Source organism: Homalodisca vitripennis, chromosome 1, assembly GCF_021130785.1.
Source record: "Homalodisca vitripennis isolate AUS2020 chromosome 1, UT_GWSS_2.1, whole genome shotgun sequence".
NCBI classification, from domain to species: domain Eukaryota; kingdom Metazoa; phylum Arthropoda; class Insecta; order Hemiptera; family Cicadellidae; genus Homalodisca; species Homalodisca vitripennis.
This window is the reverse complement of record NC_060207.1, coordinates 157860641-157879918: the sequence shown is the minus strand read 5'-3', so window position 1 is coordinate 157879918 and position 19278 is coordinate 157860641. Positions and strand designations below refer to the sequence as shown.

At 30.0% G+C, this 19278-nt stretch overlaps 1 protein-coding gene across 4 annotated transcripts in view; it reads right to left on the bottom strand.

Annotated features, from left to right (window-relative positions):
- The window catches only part of LOC124374679 (steroid hormone receptor ERR1), a 178704-nt gene that overhangs the window by 48155 nt on the left and 111271 nt on the right, over positions 1-19278 (bottom strand). For all 4 annotated transcript variants that reach the window (XM_046832855.1, XM_046832860.1, XM_046832864.1 and 1 more), the window contains 2 exons: positions 13511-13660; positions 9397-9510 (listed from right to left, as the gene is read on the bottom strand). In XM_046832855.1, coding sequence (XP_046688811.1) covers positions 9397-9510; positions 13511-13660 — 264 coding nt within the window. The remainder of the gene's footprint in view (positions 1-9396; positions 9511-13510; positions 13661-19278) is intronic.

Here is a 19278-nt window from a genome sequence, read left to right as displayed (position 1 = left end):
ACCTAATTATTAACCTATATACAATATTTACAACACATGGAGTAAAAAATACAGTTATACAACAAGTTTCAAAACATATAAGTTTTATATCTTTTTCATTTTATGATACAGTAATTTATTAAACTACAAATAATAGAAATTCAGAACACAATACAACTATTATTGTATATTAGATTTTTAATATCATTGTTAAATCATAAGAAATGATTTGAGTTAAGTTTTAAATTATTTAAATTCTATAGTTTGTTTGACATGGTTTTTTACATTTTTTTGTACATTATCATAGAGATAAGAACACGAGTCATAGAAATACATTGTTGGTTGGGAAGGCAGTTAAATAATAAACTTCCAGCACATGTGGGCAACTTTTCTACAAATGGAATCATATGTGGTGTTACATTTTGGATGAATATCTAAAATTGATGATGTTCTTTACTGATTGATGTTTATAGTTCAATGAACAACTATAAATTAACTAAATAAATAGGAAGGTTGTACATTATAACAACTTTAATACTGATGTAAAGAGGACTTTTTTTATTTCACAAAGGCTCATGTATTATTTTTTCTGAATTTAAAATTTTACTTTGATGGTAAGTAAGGTACATTTTTGTTACTTGTAGAAACGAACTCAGAAGTAAAACACAAATTTTTCCATTTATTATTGAACAAATATGTTTCAAATAAATTACTCATAATGTCTTTAATATTAATAAATGTGAAGTTTTATTTTTGAAAAACTATTGATCAAACAAAAACAATTCAAACGTAAAATAATGTGCAATCGATATATAATATTTTGGTAGTATAGGATACAAATATCTAAAAGTACCTGAAACAAACTAAATCAATTGTTATTGTTACTTAAACTTTGATTTATAATTATTTAAACAATGAAAACATAAGTAATAATGGTTATAGGTCTATTAATTAAATATAATATAATAATGGTAAGATTACTAAACATAACATTTAATCTTAAGTCATGTTACATAAGTAATATTAAGTAATAAATTGCTACAATATGATAATGATTAGTACGGAGTAAACTAGTTAACGTTTAATATGTCAAAATAAAAATGTTTTGTTTTTTCAATTAAAAAAATTTTCTCTGTAATAGAAAAGTATACATTTGTATACAATTCGGATGTAAATAGTTAAATCAAAAATAAAAGTTTAAAGTCATTAATGTATTTTGAGGTAATAATATTTGATCATGGAAACCACTTTATTTATATCTTGTTCCTAATATAGAAGCATGACTGGAAATTAATCATTACATTTTGTAGTATTTTCCATTAGTGGGATATCATTATATAACTGCACTAAGGAGACATAGAAAACCTTTAAGAATTTGTGAGATGAAAGGAACTTTAACCCTATTATACATCAATATTAATGAATCACTGAAGCTACCTCTAATTGACTTGGCTAGTCATATCATATTTTGTTTTAATGTTAACGAGTTTGGGTTTCTATTTTATTTTTATTTTTTTCCTATATAGTGAATTTTATTATTCTTATTTAGTTATAAGTTTTTCTAAAGTTAAATCTCAGTTGTAACATACTGTTATTTATTTATTTAATATCTACAATGGATTTATTCATTTGATAATGCCATTAAGTTATTTTAGAATGAAATGTTCAATGAAAGATATTATTTTAAATATTTGTTATGTGAACTATCTATTTGCCTGTTAACAAATACCAATGGTAAGCTTTGTCTTGACAAGATTCTGTGCATGTGAATGTGACTTGTATATGAGGCATAATAAATAAATCAAAATCTGAGTATATTTTAATTACAATAAAACATTAGTACACAGTTTACTAAGACATTGTGATCATTCATTTATCGTCAAACTATTCTTTCTCCCTTCTTTAGTTATTCAGATATTATCAGCTTGCTCACAACAATTTATATTGATGGAACCTTTGAAAGCCTATTTCCATAAACAAGGGTAGAGAGATGCTATCAGTAAACATTTACATTTGCACTTGGAAACAGATATTATCTATCTATTCAACAATAATGACAAAGACATTAATTTGATCTCATTTTGGGATGACTTGGACATTTATATTGATCTACTGGAATTTTGACTTCAATAGAGCAGAAAATATTTGTTCATGACAGTAAATACATTTTTAAGGAAAAACACTCAATTTTTATTTACATGAGCAGTAACTTAATATTAAGTAGGGGACTTTCCTATTAATCAGCCAGGCCAATTTTGTCTCACTGTGCTTCTATAAGCCTTGAGTCTTAAACCTAAACATTAATATTTGATGTTTTAATTTAATATTTTTATGTTTTTAAATTAAATAGTTTAGTTATTTTTATGAAATGTTTACACGCTCACACAAAGGTGAAAACAAACCTGTAAATTATAAAAAATAATTGATAAAGTATCTTTATGGAGGTATTTTTACATAATACTTTATATGCTTGCAATTATTGTTAGCCTTTTGTATCGACTTTACATGTTTGTTTTTTCAGCATGTTTGTTTTATATTTTCCAAGCATTAAATTTTATTTTTATAGTTTCTGATCTTAGGAAAGCTTTATTTAAATATCTTATTCAAGTAGATTATTTTTAGATTTATTTCTCTTTATAACATGTTGATATAATCTTTATTCTTCACAATACAGCATGACTAATATCAACTTTTACTAGAAGTAAAATTAGTCTCAGTAAGATAAACCATTACTTTGGAACTTTGTTTAAGTGTTTTACAGAACTTTTTTTAAACAAATTCTTGACCTATACTTTACCACAGAGACATATAATTTACCATATTTGACATTTATATAAATGATCAAAATTTTAGAAAAGGAAAATTAATTTAGTATAACACTCAAATATGTTACACAATTGAATGGTTTTCAGTTTTGTAAATATAAATTTAATTCTTGGAGAGCCACTATGCCAATTCAATTACAGAATTCAAGGGAAACTTTGTCTTATGTAAGTAAAATCTAAGTATCTTAATCTAAGTAAGTTAAGTAAATACCTTAATTATTTGATAGCTATTCAAACTTGCTTAAGTATTAAATTTGTATAAAGAAGAGCACAAAATTAACTAACTTTATTGTTTAAATCAATCAATGGATCCCACAAACAATAATTATCTACGCATTTGAAGGACTCTGGGAAACGAATAATTGATCATGGTGCTTTACAGAGGAGGACAGAGAATAGGCATAACAATGTGCAAGCTACAAACCTCCTCTCACCTTCATGTTCTTAGCTCTTTCTAGACACAAGATTATGAGAGGTCAAAATGATAACAATGATAAAAAGATGTTTCAGAACTATTTTTTACTCCTTCATCACTGTTGTTTAGTTCAAATGGTAGCTTGATACATAAGGTCGATATGTGTTCCATCTTTTCTGAAACCAATCAATTTTAATATGTACTCTTAATGAATTTTTTTATATTTTTCGTGAATCCCTACACATTTTTAGTCATTAGTTCTTTCTTCAAAAATATATTACGGATTTTAAATGTAAATTTTAAATTTATGTGTTTGTAAACAATTTCAACAATAAGGGTTTTTTAACTATTTAAGTGAAATTGTCAAGAAATTTTCACAAAATTGTGCATAATTTTAAGAGGTAAAATGAAAAATTAGAAACTATAACAAATTGTTTACATTATATTTTTACATTTTTACAGTAAAATTAATAATCTCTTTAGTAAAATGATATTGTTTTTGGTACAATATAGTATCAAGTAAATAAAAATTCTAAAAACAAGTGTACTAGCAACATTTGGTTTAAGATTTTGAAACAGTGTAACCAGCTGTAAGTGTTAGCTGAGAGTGTAAAGGTAGCAATGATAATATGTCAATAGTAGTCGGCGCTTATACTGTGAGTGCTCGTGTGGGGCAGTTCTCACTTTCAGCTAGCAAACGAAGTTTGAGCACACGATTCAGTTTGCTCTGTTTTTCTCTGATTTATTTACAATCAATAATAATTGTTAATTTACATAAGTTTTTATATTTTACTTAAGAGTACTGTCAAATAGATTTTAATATTTTACATGTAGCAGTAATTTTTCAAAGGCATAAAAATGGCCAACTATTGTTTTAAATGGATCTACAAGTACCAAGGAAGAAAATTTAAAATAAGTATTTAATTTCTAAAGTGCAAATTTGTAAAAAGTGTATAACATTTCAATTTTAATAATATATTTGAGGTATGTAAAATATTTTTATTTTTTAAACTTGCAATAACGTAATAGGTTACTAATATCTAAACAAAATGTAAGGATGATATATTTTTTTCAGTGAAAATAACAGGACACATGTAATATGAATAAAATGTTACCGGTATTAAAAGAAAATTTTTATTTCTTACTAGCTGTTACCCAAGGCTTCACATGCAATTTTAAAATCTATGTATGTAGCCTATGATGGAGGCTTATGATATTTTGGAAACATATTTAGGCATAGTCAGATACACGTTATTTCAGTGCCCATTAGAGGACAGATTTTAAGGGACTGAATACTATATCAAGTTTTGCAATGTAGGAGCATTTCTGGTTACAATGAGTTATATTTCCATTATCATAATTGAGTTTGCCTTGTTGTCCCAATAAAAAATATATATAAATATGTAGGACTGAGAAGCCTACATAAAAAAAATGTATGTAATTCCGTCCATTTGAATTCATTTCCAGTCAAATGTATTTATAGTGATAGATTTCAGTTTGCCTAGTTGTTTTTATTTATTTTTTATAATATTAGTTTAATGATTTGAATTTTAATGACTGTAGTACTTTTGTAAAGCAGTATAAACTGAAAAGCATTTGATAATATAGGTATTATTATTATTACTATTCCGATAAAGAAAATGTATAAATATTTGTATGTAGGTTTCTGAAACCTACTTAGGTCAAAAAGGATCTATTTCTGGCCTTATAACCTACATTCGGTATAATATATTTCCAGTACCTTAGTTCAATTTGTCTTGTTGTCCCGGTGAAGCATATATATTATATGCAGACATAGGACTGAGAAGCCTACTACGGTCGAAAAGCTGAGGTCTCCTTACGGAATAAGGAGGAAACACCGTACTACGTTCATTCAACATTTCAAAATAATCGTTTATAATATGTTTTGTATTATAGAAGTCTTGTAGTTTTTTGGACTGTAGTCTAGGAAAGACTTTAGTTATAGAATAAGTATGAATAAGTGTAAACTGCATTATATTATGATTTCACTAAAAACATGAGAATATGAACAAATAAACACAATTCCAATTATTTGTTTAACCAATACCTCAACTGACGCAAATAACAATGTTACAGCTACAAGTTAGTTACAAGCTGTACAGAAAGAAAATAAATATAAAACTTATACTAAGTTTCAATATTAACAGGACCATTGTTAGATTGACAACCAAAATGGAGAAAAGATGGAACACACATCTCGCTGGTTAAAGGGCGAAACAATAGGTCGGTCTAGAAACTACCACTGGTGGGACGAAGCATTTCACTAACAAATCCAATTGATTAGTTATTAACCTCAGCAAGATATCTAGTTAATATTGTTTTTAATTTATGTATCATAAAAAATACTGACAACATATAAAAAATACATATTTGTGTATAGATGTAAGATGTAACTTTATATAGATTTTGTAATGTTGTGTATAGCAATAACCATAGCACTGTCAACATTACCTTTCAATTACACATACATTTTGAAAACATTTCCTAGAAATTTCACTTGAAACTATCTATGAGCTACAAACATAACGTGTAGACAAAAAGTAACATTTTAAGTACGTCTACAGTTAACAAAATAAAATGTAGTAATATAACTAACATTGCTTATTTAAAAAAAATTAAATGGTATTCTTATAGAAACGTTTATTAAACAAAGAATTATAGTTATTTCTGCCTTACCTAATTTAAAAAATCTTAAACATAAATGGTTTTGATCAATTGTTGTTGACATAATATCAATATTGTACAACCAGAAGGAATTAACAAAGTTGTTTTTTGACCTTTTTTATTACTACACATATGGAAACTGTTATATACTATAGCATGATAAAAGAACTACATTTTTTGAACCACCATAACTTTAATGTCTATAATATTACAGTTTCTATCTATGGATCCAAAAATCTTAAAAGGTATAAAACTTCTCTATAAAATACAAAAATGGTTCATACAATTAAAACTACCATTTAAAGAATAATGCTTATTGATTTTTTTTAAAAATTATGAACCATACTGAGTAGAAACTATAAGTGGTAAAATAATCTCATTGGTTATCTGTGGTTAAAATAATATTCTATAATGAATATAATATTTCTATACTAAGTGAGACCAACTATCCTCTATATGACTCTGCCCTTAAAGAGTTCCTGCAGTGAACATGGAATTGAATATAGTTATTGCACCAACAGTATATATTACACTGCATTGTAATAGTTCAATAATAATAACAATTTTTCATGGTCTTTAGCTTATAAATTAAATCCATTCTCTCGACATTCCATGTAGTAGCACACAGGAAAAAACTTATACACAATTATACAAAATTCTTGTGATCAATCCCCAGAATTGCAACACTGCGATGAATATCAATCCTGAGTGTGCTCCATGAACTCGCCAACTGAGTGAAAAGCACAGGAAAACAGTTTTAATTAGGTTTGTAATTTTTTTATTGGTTTCTAAATTTAGTGTTTCAGGGAGACTGTTAATGAGCTTGATCCCGGCTTGAGAAGAGAGGCATTCAAATGCTGCTGTTCTATGCTGTCGAGCTCGAAAGCAGAGAGCTCCTGTTTTGTACCTGTGTATATCACTGTCCTGTGTCAATATAAACTTAAATCAACAGTAAAATAAAGTCTAAAAATACACAAGCTGGGTAGACTTAGCAAGTTGAGCTCCCTGAAGGCACTTTGTAATGACTCGCTGTTTAATTTTGTAATGATTCGAACAGCTTTTTTTGTAGCCTGAATATTCTTTCCAAGTTTGATATGGCACAACTGCACCACAGAGAAACTCCTTAGGACAGGTATAAAATTATTTAATCCATAGTAACCCATCATTAAAACATCAGAGAAAACATCAAGAAATGTTGACAGGTGTTTACAGTGATATTGCTCTGAAGAAAACATCCATTTTCAAGTTGATTAAGCATTTTAAAGATGGCCGACAAGACGCCAAACACAATAAAACAAAAAATGTCTAGAAAACTAAAAAGCCTAACTGCAAAGGACTTTCAAGGATGCTTTAAACAGTAGAAAAGATCATGTAATAAGTGCATAACAATAAATGGAGAGTACTTCGAAGGGGACAAAATCGATGTAGAATAAATTTGCAATATAAAGTTTTTATGGCCTCGGTTCGCGTATTTACTATAGAGAGACCTTGTATTGAATGATTTTTCCATGTAAGGCTGATGCATGAATGTTATTCACATGAATCAAGAAAAGGACAGGACCCAAGATAGATCCCTTGGTATATAGATCCTTGGAATATTCTAATACTACTTGATACTGCATTTTGGATCTGAACAAATTGACTTGTGCTGCTCAAGTATGAGTGGGGCCACTGGTGTACTGTCCTTCAAACACCACAGCCTTCCAGGTTATGTAGCAGTATACCATGATTAAAAAAATCAAATTCTTTTGATAGATCGTTTGATGAGCTTCAAAGTCTTCTAAAATACAATTTACAAGTTGTGTGATTGCTCCAACAGTTGATTTTTCAGGTCTAAAACTAAATTGTTGATCAGACAAAATATTTTGTGTATTTCAAGAAAATTACAACGTCAGTCCAGGTGTTCCTAGAAAACTTTGGTAGGAACGAATAAAATTGAGATTGGTCGATAGTTACCAGCTATTTATGAACCACCTCTTTTGAAAATTAGCATGATTTTTGACAGTTGGAGTGTGGTTGGGTAAATACCAGTTTCAAATACCAGTTTTGGAAGAAGCATTTATAATTTGTGTCAATGGACTTAAGATCTGCTGATAACATTGTTTTATAAGCCACATTGAATTACCCTTAATGGCATTAGAAAGTTTTAGCTGAAAGTCTCGAAACAATACATCCCACTTCATCGTCACACACAGAAGCCAGAACCACAGATGAAACAGGGTTTGGTAATTCTATCCAGTTGCAATTTATAGTCTTCATTAAGAGAGCTAGATACTGAGGAATAAGATTTGTTAAAATATCGGTTGATTTTATCCCATCAATACCATCAACCAAGCTGATTGGATTTTAAAAATACTTTATTTGTTGAACTTTTTTATAATGTTCCAGGCTGTCTTAGAATAGTTTCATGACTATTTTAGTTTATTATTTATTTTGTATAATTTTACAGCAATTATTACTTTTTTTATAAATTTTGCTGTAATTACTTTAGAAAGCTTTGAATTGATACACATTAGTGTTTCTGAATATTTCATTGTAGATTTTTAGTTTACTTCTAGGTGATATCCAAGAATTATTCTAAACTTTTATTTTTTTGAGGGAACAGCACAAATTTCATTAGAACACGAAACAGTTGTTGAATGAGTCAAATATTGTGTCTGCATAAGTAAAGCAGTCTAAAATATTGCAATTTTCATTCACCAGACATTTATTTAAAAGCTATACTATGGGGGTGGACAGTTCTGTTTTAAAAAATGTAAGATTTTTGACTTAGTGAACATCTGTGGATCACAACCTCCTGTGGATAATGGTTGGATATAGCCAGTGTTTAGCACTGACACAGAGCTATTGAGTACGTTTGTCATGACATTATTTATGGAAGTAATCGAAGTCGCTGTTAACACGAGTCGGTGAGTTCACAGACCAGCTGAAACTAAAAGATCTGAGCAGATATCTAAGCAGTTCAGTTTGTTTATCAGTCATATTTAAAACATTGATATTGATATACACTGTTATAAAAAAATATTTAAAATTATGAAGAAGGTAGTTTAGAAGCCGCTTAAGTCTCTGGAAAAAAAAACACCAAATTGGTCATCTGTATACACCGACCAAGGCAATTCTCCCGAGAGATCTTAAGCAAACTTCAATTCCAGCCATCTCAAAATCTGATTCAATAGCAACATTAAAGGATATGATATAAATTTATGAGATGTCCAAGAACCAGTCGATTTTAGATAGTGAAATAATTTATCCAGGATATCCACACTTATTGGAGCAACTATCCATAGTGCCACTGACGAAACCCAGGGTTACACCTAGTTACTAACCTCAATGAGAAGTCTTGGTTTGGAAATATATTATAAAAAGAAAAATATTACAAAATAATGTATACTTACCGTACTTATGATGTCTGATGGGAGTTTCTAAAAAAAGCAAATAAAACACTACAAAGCAAAGCAAGTACAGCCAAGCAAGTGTGAGGTACGTACTTACATCAATGTGGCCGATCATAAGCTCCCCCAATGACTGTGTGGTGGAGGAACAGTACTGTCGGTCGGGACTGGAGGGGGAACGGGATCTGACTTCCACATACCCGGAGTCACAATACTGAAACATAACCAAAAATTACGAAAACCCCACCAGGAGTAACTACAATTACAGCAGTAAGTACCACAGAACTCTGTTGTAATTTTTTTGTAACTGACTGATTTTGTGACTCAATTATAATCTTTTATATTTACAGCATTTATGTAAAACTAATTTTATGCAACATACCACAAAAATAATAAATAAGTGAATATAAATTTAAATGAATGAAACTAGAAGAAGCGAATTGAAAAGATTAGGATTAGGATTAATTATGGATAGTACATTGAGTTGGACCCACCATGTTGAAAGTGTAGCAATATCGTTTCTTTAGTGTTTTATGCCTTATAAAAATAACAAATGTTTGCTGGTTAAAAAATTTCAAAATGATTTATTTTGCACGCATCCAGTCTCTTATATCTTGTGGAAACAGTAATTATGGAGTTACCTTTTAAATATGGACAGAATACTAATTTTATAAAAAAAGAGTCATACATACCCATATCTTAATTGTCATTCTACTAGCATGTTTTTGACATGGTATGAACCAGAAGACTTAAAAATAGTGTGACAATACCCACAAAAACCAAATAACTGATATTATTAGTTCTAGTTATATTGCATTAGAAACAAAATAAATTTTTGAAGGACAAAGTTAGAAACCCACAGATTTGAAAGGAAGTATATTGCTGCCCCGAACATAAAGTAGTGTATGTGCCGAGATACAACTTTTCAGGTAGGTAAAAGAAAGTTTTGTAAACACAATACGTCATTGTAAACTTTATTAACGAGCAACAGTTTTTGTCATGAATAATTTAACCATGTATCATGGTTAAAACATGTATGTAGTTAATACATCTAATGATTAATCCTTTTTCAGATGGTATTATATTGTAAAGGCCTGGAAAAAATTATAATTTTTAGATTAAGGCAGTGACGTCACTTTGGGGCAAACAATTATTGTAGACTGATGTTCATAGCATGAAAAAGTTTTACTTCGACCCCTAAAAGTATACTGCTGAGATATTCTACATGGGTTTTCAAACTATCTGTAAACCAGTACATGAATACACTATTACTTTCAGGACACCAAGCCTTTTTTACTATTATTCAACCATTCCTATTATTACGTAATTAATCAATTTTTTCTTTGCGGCCAAATATTCGACCTTACTAAGTGCAAGATTTTTGTCAGTCATACGAAAAATATCTAAAGGGTTCAAGCGATATTGAGAGAGCAGAATTTAAAATTCTTTAACCAACTACTAAACAAAATTTTTACCCACCAAATTAAAAACTGAGTTTTAATAATGGTCTTGGAGATAAAGTTTGCTCATAAAAATTTCAATTTTATATTTCTGGAACTTTAACAAAACTGGATGGTCAATTTTTTACAGTTTCTATTTTCTAACAAAGATGTAACAATACATCATAAATTGAGAAGAAATTGTGGTCAATTAAGTACAATTAAAGAAATGATTTCTTATTCAAAAAAGATGTTATTTATCAAATTTCAAATGGATTTGAATCACTTTTAACTTTGGACAATTTGAAGCTATTAGAAATTTGTCTCATTTCGGATGAGGATTCTTTGAAAAAGTAAATTTTCCGACATATAAATCTGGATTGTACATTAGTTTTATAAGAGCTGAAGATGATGCGATATTGAAAAAAAAAACTAGAAATGATATGCCAGTTAATGGAAAAATTACAATTAATAAATTTGTTATTCGAGTTCCAATGATTGCTTTAGAAGACCACGAGTAAGATTCAATTTATTAACGATATTAGCAAAACACACAATATTATGTTTAATTTTCTAGATTGGCAATGTATTGAACAAAAGGAATTTCTGGAACAACTTATCATTTGATATTACAAATTTTTATAGGAATATAGTCAATCCTAAGTTCATTATTATTGGTTTTCAAACCAATAGACAAAATAATCCAGAAGATGTCCATAGTTCCATAGTCCTACAAAATTCGATAGTTTGAATTTTAAAAATATTAGAGTAAAACTGAATAGTTCTTATTACACAGATGAATTATAAAGTTTTTCCATTTCCGGAGATATTTTTAAAATTATGTATCAGATGTATCAAGATTTCAAGAAAGTTTACTGCAAAAATATGGAAATATGTTATAATCCAAAAGAATTTATAGAAATTAGACCTGTCATTGATACAACAAAAAGTTTGATAAATAGTTTTGGTCCAAAGCATGATATAATTATGAATTTTCAAATTGCTGTAATACATTCAATCTTTTATGTTGTTGTTTCTGAGAAATTGTAGCATGTGATGTAATACAAAATACTATTAAAAAAATTCAGTAAAGATATGTAAGTATTTTATAAATTGTGCATTAAATAGTTTTTATATTTTATAAAAACGTTAAAGATATATAAATATTTATTTTTAATTTAAAGAGAATTAAAAAAAGGAGATGATATTAGAAAAAATTATTTAAAGGTCATTTACCGGAAGTGATGATTTAAAAAAAATGAACTAAGCTATATACTTTAAAATTTGCTTGAAGCTTCATTTATAAATTGGCAACATTGAGTTCAATGATGGTGCATTCACTCCATGGGATTTGATTGAGCCTTAGCAAATATTTTTACATTAATCTTTGTGTAATGATGATGGTAACAAGAAAATAGAGAAATAAATATATTTGTAACCAAGCTGAGTACAATCATATGAGATTTTAACCTGTAACATATTACATTTAGATTATTAATACATTAGAAAAAAAAAATAAGAGAGTGGAAATCAATGTTAAAAGTTGGTGACAAAATGTGATTTTAGCGCACTTTTGTGTTGAAGTAACTTGGAACTGTTACTATCTAAACATTCCTATAAAACGTAACTCAATGAACAAAATGTCAATGTATAATGTGGCAAGATATCTTGACAAAGATCATCTGCAGACTTTAAACTATGCAACTTTATTTATACATATACAAGGGTTAATCTCTATGATGGTGCATGTTCAACCATGGAGTTTGGCTGAGTGTAGTAGATGCCTATCATTCTGTAAGTAGAAACAATTTCCTTTTGTCTGCTAGGAGAAAGTAAAAATTTCTTTTTTGTATAATCTACCTGATCACAGAACATCTTAATAAAGAAATGAGCTTGAATAGGCTTAAAAGTTTGCATGAAACATTAGCGAGGTCTGTTACACAACACATGGTGTGGCTTACTCCTACCTTGTAATAAACATATAGAGCTATTCAGGTGATTTAAAAATCAGGACAGCCTGATGGATTTAACATAATATATATTTTACCGATTCCATGTCTCAATTGAGTTATAATACTTAAAAGAACAGTTAATTAAGTTATTGTAATTATTTATTATATTATCATCTTTTTAATCTGTAGTGTTTAGTTGTGCATAAGAGGCTTTGTTTGACAAGGTATATGATTAAGATCATCAATGATCAAAACATAGGCTAAAATCCCTGTATACTTCTTTCCTAGTGAATATTATATAAATTATTAACAATTATCAATAAAACAAATGTAACAATAATCAGTTCTTTACTATTCTTCTTAGTGTTAACTTTATTCTTAATATCGTTAGATTAAGCATAAATGTGGGTATATCCAATTAATATGTTGCCTATGCAGATTGGGAGCAACACAGAGTGTTGGTATATGAATTTAAGCATAATGAGGCAATTATTAAAATTTGCTATACAAGTTTCCAAAACAGGTTTTGATTGCATAATTGCCCCAATTCTGCCACATTCTATGTTATAGATTTAATTTTGTATTCCAACCTAAATACTTATACAAATTTAGATCTTTAATAAATACATTTGGGCTACTAAAGAGTCTAGGTTTTTATAATTCCATAATAAAATAAATATGAGGGAAGTAGTATTATATTTGTAATGTGTGAACAATACACGCAGATCAGGTCCCAATGTAGATTTAGCAACTTTTGGAGAAATTTGTAGGTCATTTCTAAATTCAAATTTCTGAAAATTACCTGCAGAGTAGACTTACTTACATCATGTGATGTGGCAGGGGTGAGGGTAGTGGAGGGGGAGTAGGCCCCGCTGCTAGGTGGAGAGCAGGGATCACGGTAGGAATCCTCCTCCTTTTTGATGCGGCTGCATCGTGTGCTCGTGCTGCTGGTGGTCGATGACATCATAGACACCTGCAACATCACAAGACATCAGAACACGATAATTTGGAGGCCTGGCATTGGAACAGTAGATTCTGTCATGGGATTGTAGATTCTGATGGTGCGTGCAAAAAACTGGTAAAAAGACAAAGATCGCCTTTTTCTTCAAAAATACAAAATTGTCTCCAACTATTATCTCCATACAGGGTGTTTCATAATGGGTGGCAAATATTTTAAAAACTAATTTAGGATATAAAAACAGAAAAATAACCCTATGGAAAATACTCATGAAAATTATATTGTTTTGTCCATATCCCCATATCCATATCTATGTCCATATGTGTTTTTAAGAAAATATATTTTTATACCTAAATGGTTTGAGACGCAGCATTCACCTTTGGTACATCTGAAAACAATTCATGAAAGTGAAATTGTCCACATAGTAACCTTAAGCTAAAAGGAGGTCTACTTAAACACAATCAAATGTTTTATTTTGTGTGATATTTTTTAGAGTATTTTAGAGTTTAAAAAATGTGAATACCGTTTAATATTTCTTTTATTATGCTTAACTACAACATATTCTGCATTAGAAGACTTATTAAAAAGAAATTTCACAAATTGGTGGACATGGATTTTCTCAATGAGAACACTGAGATGACAAGAGAAAGAGTGAAAGCCGGTTTGTGAGCGTCAAATCCTCCAGACCACCAATTTTGAGTCATGGCAATGAGAGAATAATAGCAGAAAACATGTTTTATACTCTCCACTTTTGTCTGAATAACACAGTTAACCTCCAAATATCTGATCGGCTAATGTGACCACTAGGAGTGAGACTAATCCATCCATAAAAAAATAACATCTATGTTATTCAAATCAGACTGTGAAAACAAATATTAAAATAAAAATTATTTTCCAATACATAGAAAATTGCAGGTGAGGCAACAACTGTTAGGGTGGGTCTTAAACACTGAATTTTGTTTTCAAAACACTTTAGTGCGTAAAAGTTGCCATTGCGACAAAAAGTATAATGACATATAGAAAATAAAAATAAGTTTCATTTATTCACGCATTACACTTAAGTTTTAAGAAATAGGAGATATTTCGGTAATTTTGTTAAGTTTATTGAAACATTTTAAATAAACTTGTTCAGTTTTTTAATACTTTTTTTATGATATGACATACTTAAATAAATTTAAATCTGTAAATAGTCACATTTATGCCGAAGCTGATTTATATTTATGTTGCTTCTTTTTATCACAATAACGTGCAACTTTCCTGCACTAAAGCATTCTAAAAATACATTTATTTTTTTCAACCCACACTAATAACTATGCTCATTGAAAGCAACGAAATTGTGGGCTACAATTTACAATAGAATAAAGCTTTATTTAATAACACTATAATTTAATGTTCATCTCATATTTATTTTAGGTTTTATAATTTATCTTGGTCTAAGTAACACATTACAACAGCCCACTACTCTCATAACATAAAATAGCGTGAAAAATGATATTACATAAGTTAGAAAGTTTTCTGTAGACTGGACGAATACCCTCATACAGATTTATAAGAAGAATCGTTTGATTAAACTCAAGATACACACACAATCCACAATCGTATATCTGAGGTAAATCAGGTTCTTTCTACAATCAGTGTAATCTTTCCGCATTTTGTCCGTTGTATATGGGTGAAAGGGGGGGATGGTGAGGGTGGTACTCTAGTCATCACCGTCTCAATGTATCAAATTTTCATTGCCCAAGTTTTAAGTGTGACAGATATGCTTGTAGGTTGCTTGTTTGTCACGCCTTCAATGTTACGATAGGCACAACTCTCAGAACACTGATAAGGCTACAGCAGATACCGGATGGAAGGCGCAGTATGACGCGCTTAAAAATTCCTGGTAAAAATACGCATTTTTTAAATACCGATTTTATTTGTCAAATATTGATATTTTGCTATGAAATAGTACTGGAAAGAACTACAGGTATATTTAATCATTTATATCTTATAATACTTTAATTTTTAAATTTTACTGTCCCTCTCAGTTGTGCTACTGAGCATTACTACCTTCAATTTGAATAATAGGTCAGTCTAACTGTACAAAAGCTTAATCTATAATACCTCTGTAGCCATATTGTACGTTGTTAACACCTTCACCGTGGTACCGATTTTAGTACACGCAGAACAGCTGTTATGTGCGTCCGCCGCAGTCAATGTGTTAAGTTTGAACCGTCATATAATAGTCTCTAATATAAGGAATTAAACATACTGACTTTGTAAGGATAAGCATTATACTGTTAATTAAGAATTTTATAATTGTATAGTTTGTTTGTTATAATTTTCATTGTATTTGAATAAACACTAGCTAACCCAAAGAGCAATATATTTAATGGCGCTGATCACGTGAAAAAATTAGTTTTATAAAAATTAAAATCATTTTAAAAATGCCCTTTTGGTATTTACATGCTTCATCGTATACAAAAGCATTTTATTTCATACAACACGAATAAAATAAAAAGGGTTACTATATCATAAGTTAAAACAAACATCAAGAGTAGGCGTAGTTCCTTGACCTGAATGAGTATTATGTATTGAGTAGTTACAGCTTGTGGGACAGAATCACCAGAAATTACATGATAAGACCGAGATACAACTACCTTTTTGCTTCTGTGAAACCCAATGAGAGCAAAGCACTGGATTGAGATACATTTTTGAGTTTTCGTTCTTAAGATATTTAATTTTACTTTTTTTATACTACACTGAATTCAGTAAATTTCTAAAACCTGCTTTAGTTTAAAAAAACAGCTCTTTCATGTACCTAGAAAAAACTCGTTTCCACATAGTCCGGTAATTTGTTTTCTAATTTTAAGCTGATTATTATTTGTAGTTTTAATGAACTGACAATTACTAAACTACAGTATACAATACTATGCAGCTAATATTTGATTGAATAGTTCCTACATTTTCACATGCACTCTATTATAGGCTAATGGGGAGGAATCCTAAAGTCGGAGTCCGCAGTTTTCTTATTGAGAGCACTCACAATGTAATAGTGCTTATGTTAAATTATGGTGTTTATATAATAATTTTGAAATGGAATTACTCATATTTGTGTAACAGAAGCAGAAACATCCAAACTACTACAATGACAGACTGATATTTATGGTTATACTGTTCTCGTCTGTAGCCTCGGTTTTCGTTCCTGACAAGTACTGATAAGCGTCCTTTCCATTCGATCTCTGCTATATTTACTTGGTGCAGTCTAGCAATTTTGATCCATTTTATACAGTGTGAGTTAAAAGTATGGATACATTCCGTTTACTTTTTGATGGATAAAGATGGAGGGATGGACACCTTTCTAGAAAATGGAAGTAAACTGTTTAGTCACTGTTACAACTTTGATTTAGGGGGAGCTCAACATTTGTACATGTAAAGACCCATTAAGTGACACCTCATGTGAAAGGTCTTGATAAAAGAAGAAGAGCAGTGAACACTAGAGTTTTATATCTCAACCAAGTACCAAATGGCAGCTCATTGAAATTAATTAAAAATTAATTGAGGCAAAACATGAACATCCACATTCAGAAGGTAAATTACTTCATAAATGGACTTTCAAACGTTCCTTACTTTTCTTACAAACCCAAACCGGTTTTACAGTTATTACATGCTGCAGGGCAGGCCTCCCTTATCTTATCAGTTTTGAGGAAATCCAGATTCATAGTCAGTTTCTGGTTGGAATTAACAAAGTTAAGACATTTTTTTGTAATACTTTACATTGAAATGGAGTGTTTAAGTGAACAAGAGCTTTTTATGATCCTGATGATGTGAGGCCGTAGCCTACATTTATCTGTAGAGACCGGGACATATCCGTAGAGACCGGGCAAGATCTTATGATGAAGAATTTATTTAATGACACATCCCGATCAAAACCCTTTATCTAAATCAGGAGTTAAAAAAAACAATCCAACGTTTCTAGGAAGCAGCAGCGTTAATGATCGCCCCAAACCTGGGCGACCAAAATCGACTACAATTGAAGTTTTGTTACTTGGCCTTTTTACAGTTGTAAAAGATAATCATGTCTCAACAAGAAATATTTCTAAAATATTAGGTATATCTCAAACATCAGTTGTAAAGTTTTACATGACAGTGGTTATAAAAGCGTACAAAATTCGTTTAGTTCATGTGTTCAGTGAGGACGATTTTGATCGTCGAGTAGAATTTTTTGAAATAATGATGCGGAACATTGATAATACAATTAGATTAATCAACATTGCTTTCTCAGATGTAGCAATTTTCATGTTTGGTTACGTTAAAAATTGGCTTGGCATTGTGAGGGATCAGTTTGTTTGGCCCTTTTTCATTGATGGAAACTTTAACGCCGAGGTATACCATGAAAATTTCCACAATCAGGTTTATCCAGCTATTCAAGAAGCAACTAACAACTGTAATAAAGTTTGGGAGTACCTCCACACTATGGCCTGCATGCCCGCGAGTATTTAAACAACATGTTTCCAAATCGCTGGATAGGCAGAAGAGAAAGTATTGAGTGGGTGGCCACCAAGATCGCCAGATCTATCTCCTCTTGAATACTTAGTGTGGGGTCACATTAAAACAACGTCTATAAAACGAAACCGAAGTGCATTAATGACCTTAGGGACAGAATAGTAGCAGAAATTCAAAGAAATCCCACGTGAATCCATACAATGTGTGCTGTTTCAAGTTTCTACAAAAGGCTTGGACATTTTCAAACTGTCCTGAAACAGTTGGAACATCCGATTTAAAAAACACAGGTTAGTAAGTTTTAGCCGTTTTATTGCTTATCGTAATTGTAATTACTAGTGCTACTGTAACTTCACATTTAAAAATTTTAAACTGCTCCCCAAAAAGGCCATTTTGGACATTATAGTTCACTTTTGATTCCTAGAGGTGTGTCATGAGTTTCATTTTTCTATCTTAATCCATTGAAGGTTGAGCAGGATCAATCCATGCTTTTAACTTAATTAATTTCAATGAGCAGCCGTTGTGTGCTGGGTTGAGATAGTAAGCTCTAGTTTCCATTGTTCTTCTTTTGTCAAGACATTTAAATTGAGATGTAACTTAATGAGTATTTTACATTTAAAATTTTTTAACCGCTTTCCCACAAAAATTTATATTTTTGAGAAATGGAGAAAGTTATAACAGTGACTAAAAAGTTCACCTATTCCATCCATCCATCTTAATTCATCAAAAATTAAACAGAGTATACTTTTAACTCACACCGTGTACCTTATCAGTATATTATGCCTTAACAAAGCAAAATAACTCGCTGCCCCCTCTATAGTATTCTTAATTATAAAAAGGTGCAACTTATTCCATTTCCAATAGTTACGAGCTCGCTGCGCTTGCTTATTTTCTCAAATCGGACTTACTACTATTTCAGTCATATGATTGCTCGGCTCTCTGTCTTTCTTACTTCAGCTACAGTATATATTTCTTGTCACACGTCAAAACAATTAAATCGGGTACTTTACGTACGCATGCTCACAAGTTTGTCAATAAACAATGTATAGAAATTGTTTTACAAATTAAAAACAACAATCATTTAAAAAAATTATGAACTATTGTTTTTATTATCCTTTTGTCTTTGAATATGGAAACAGTGTTCAGTGTAG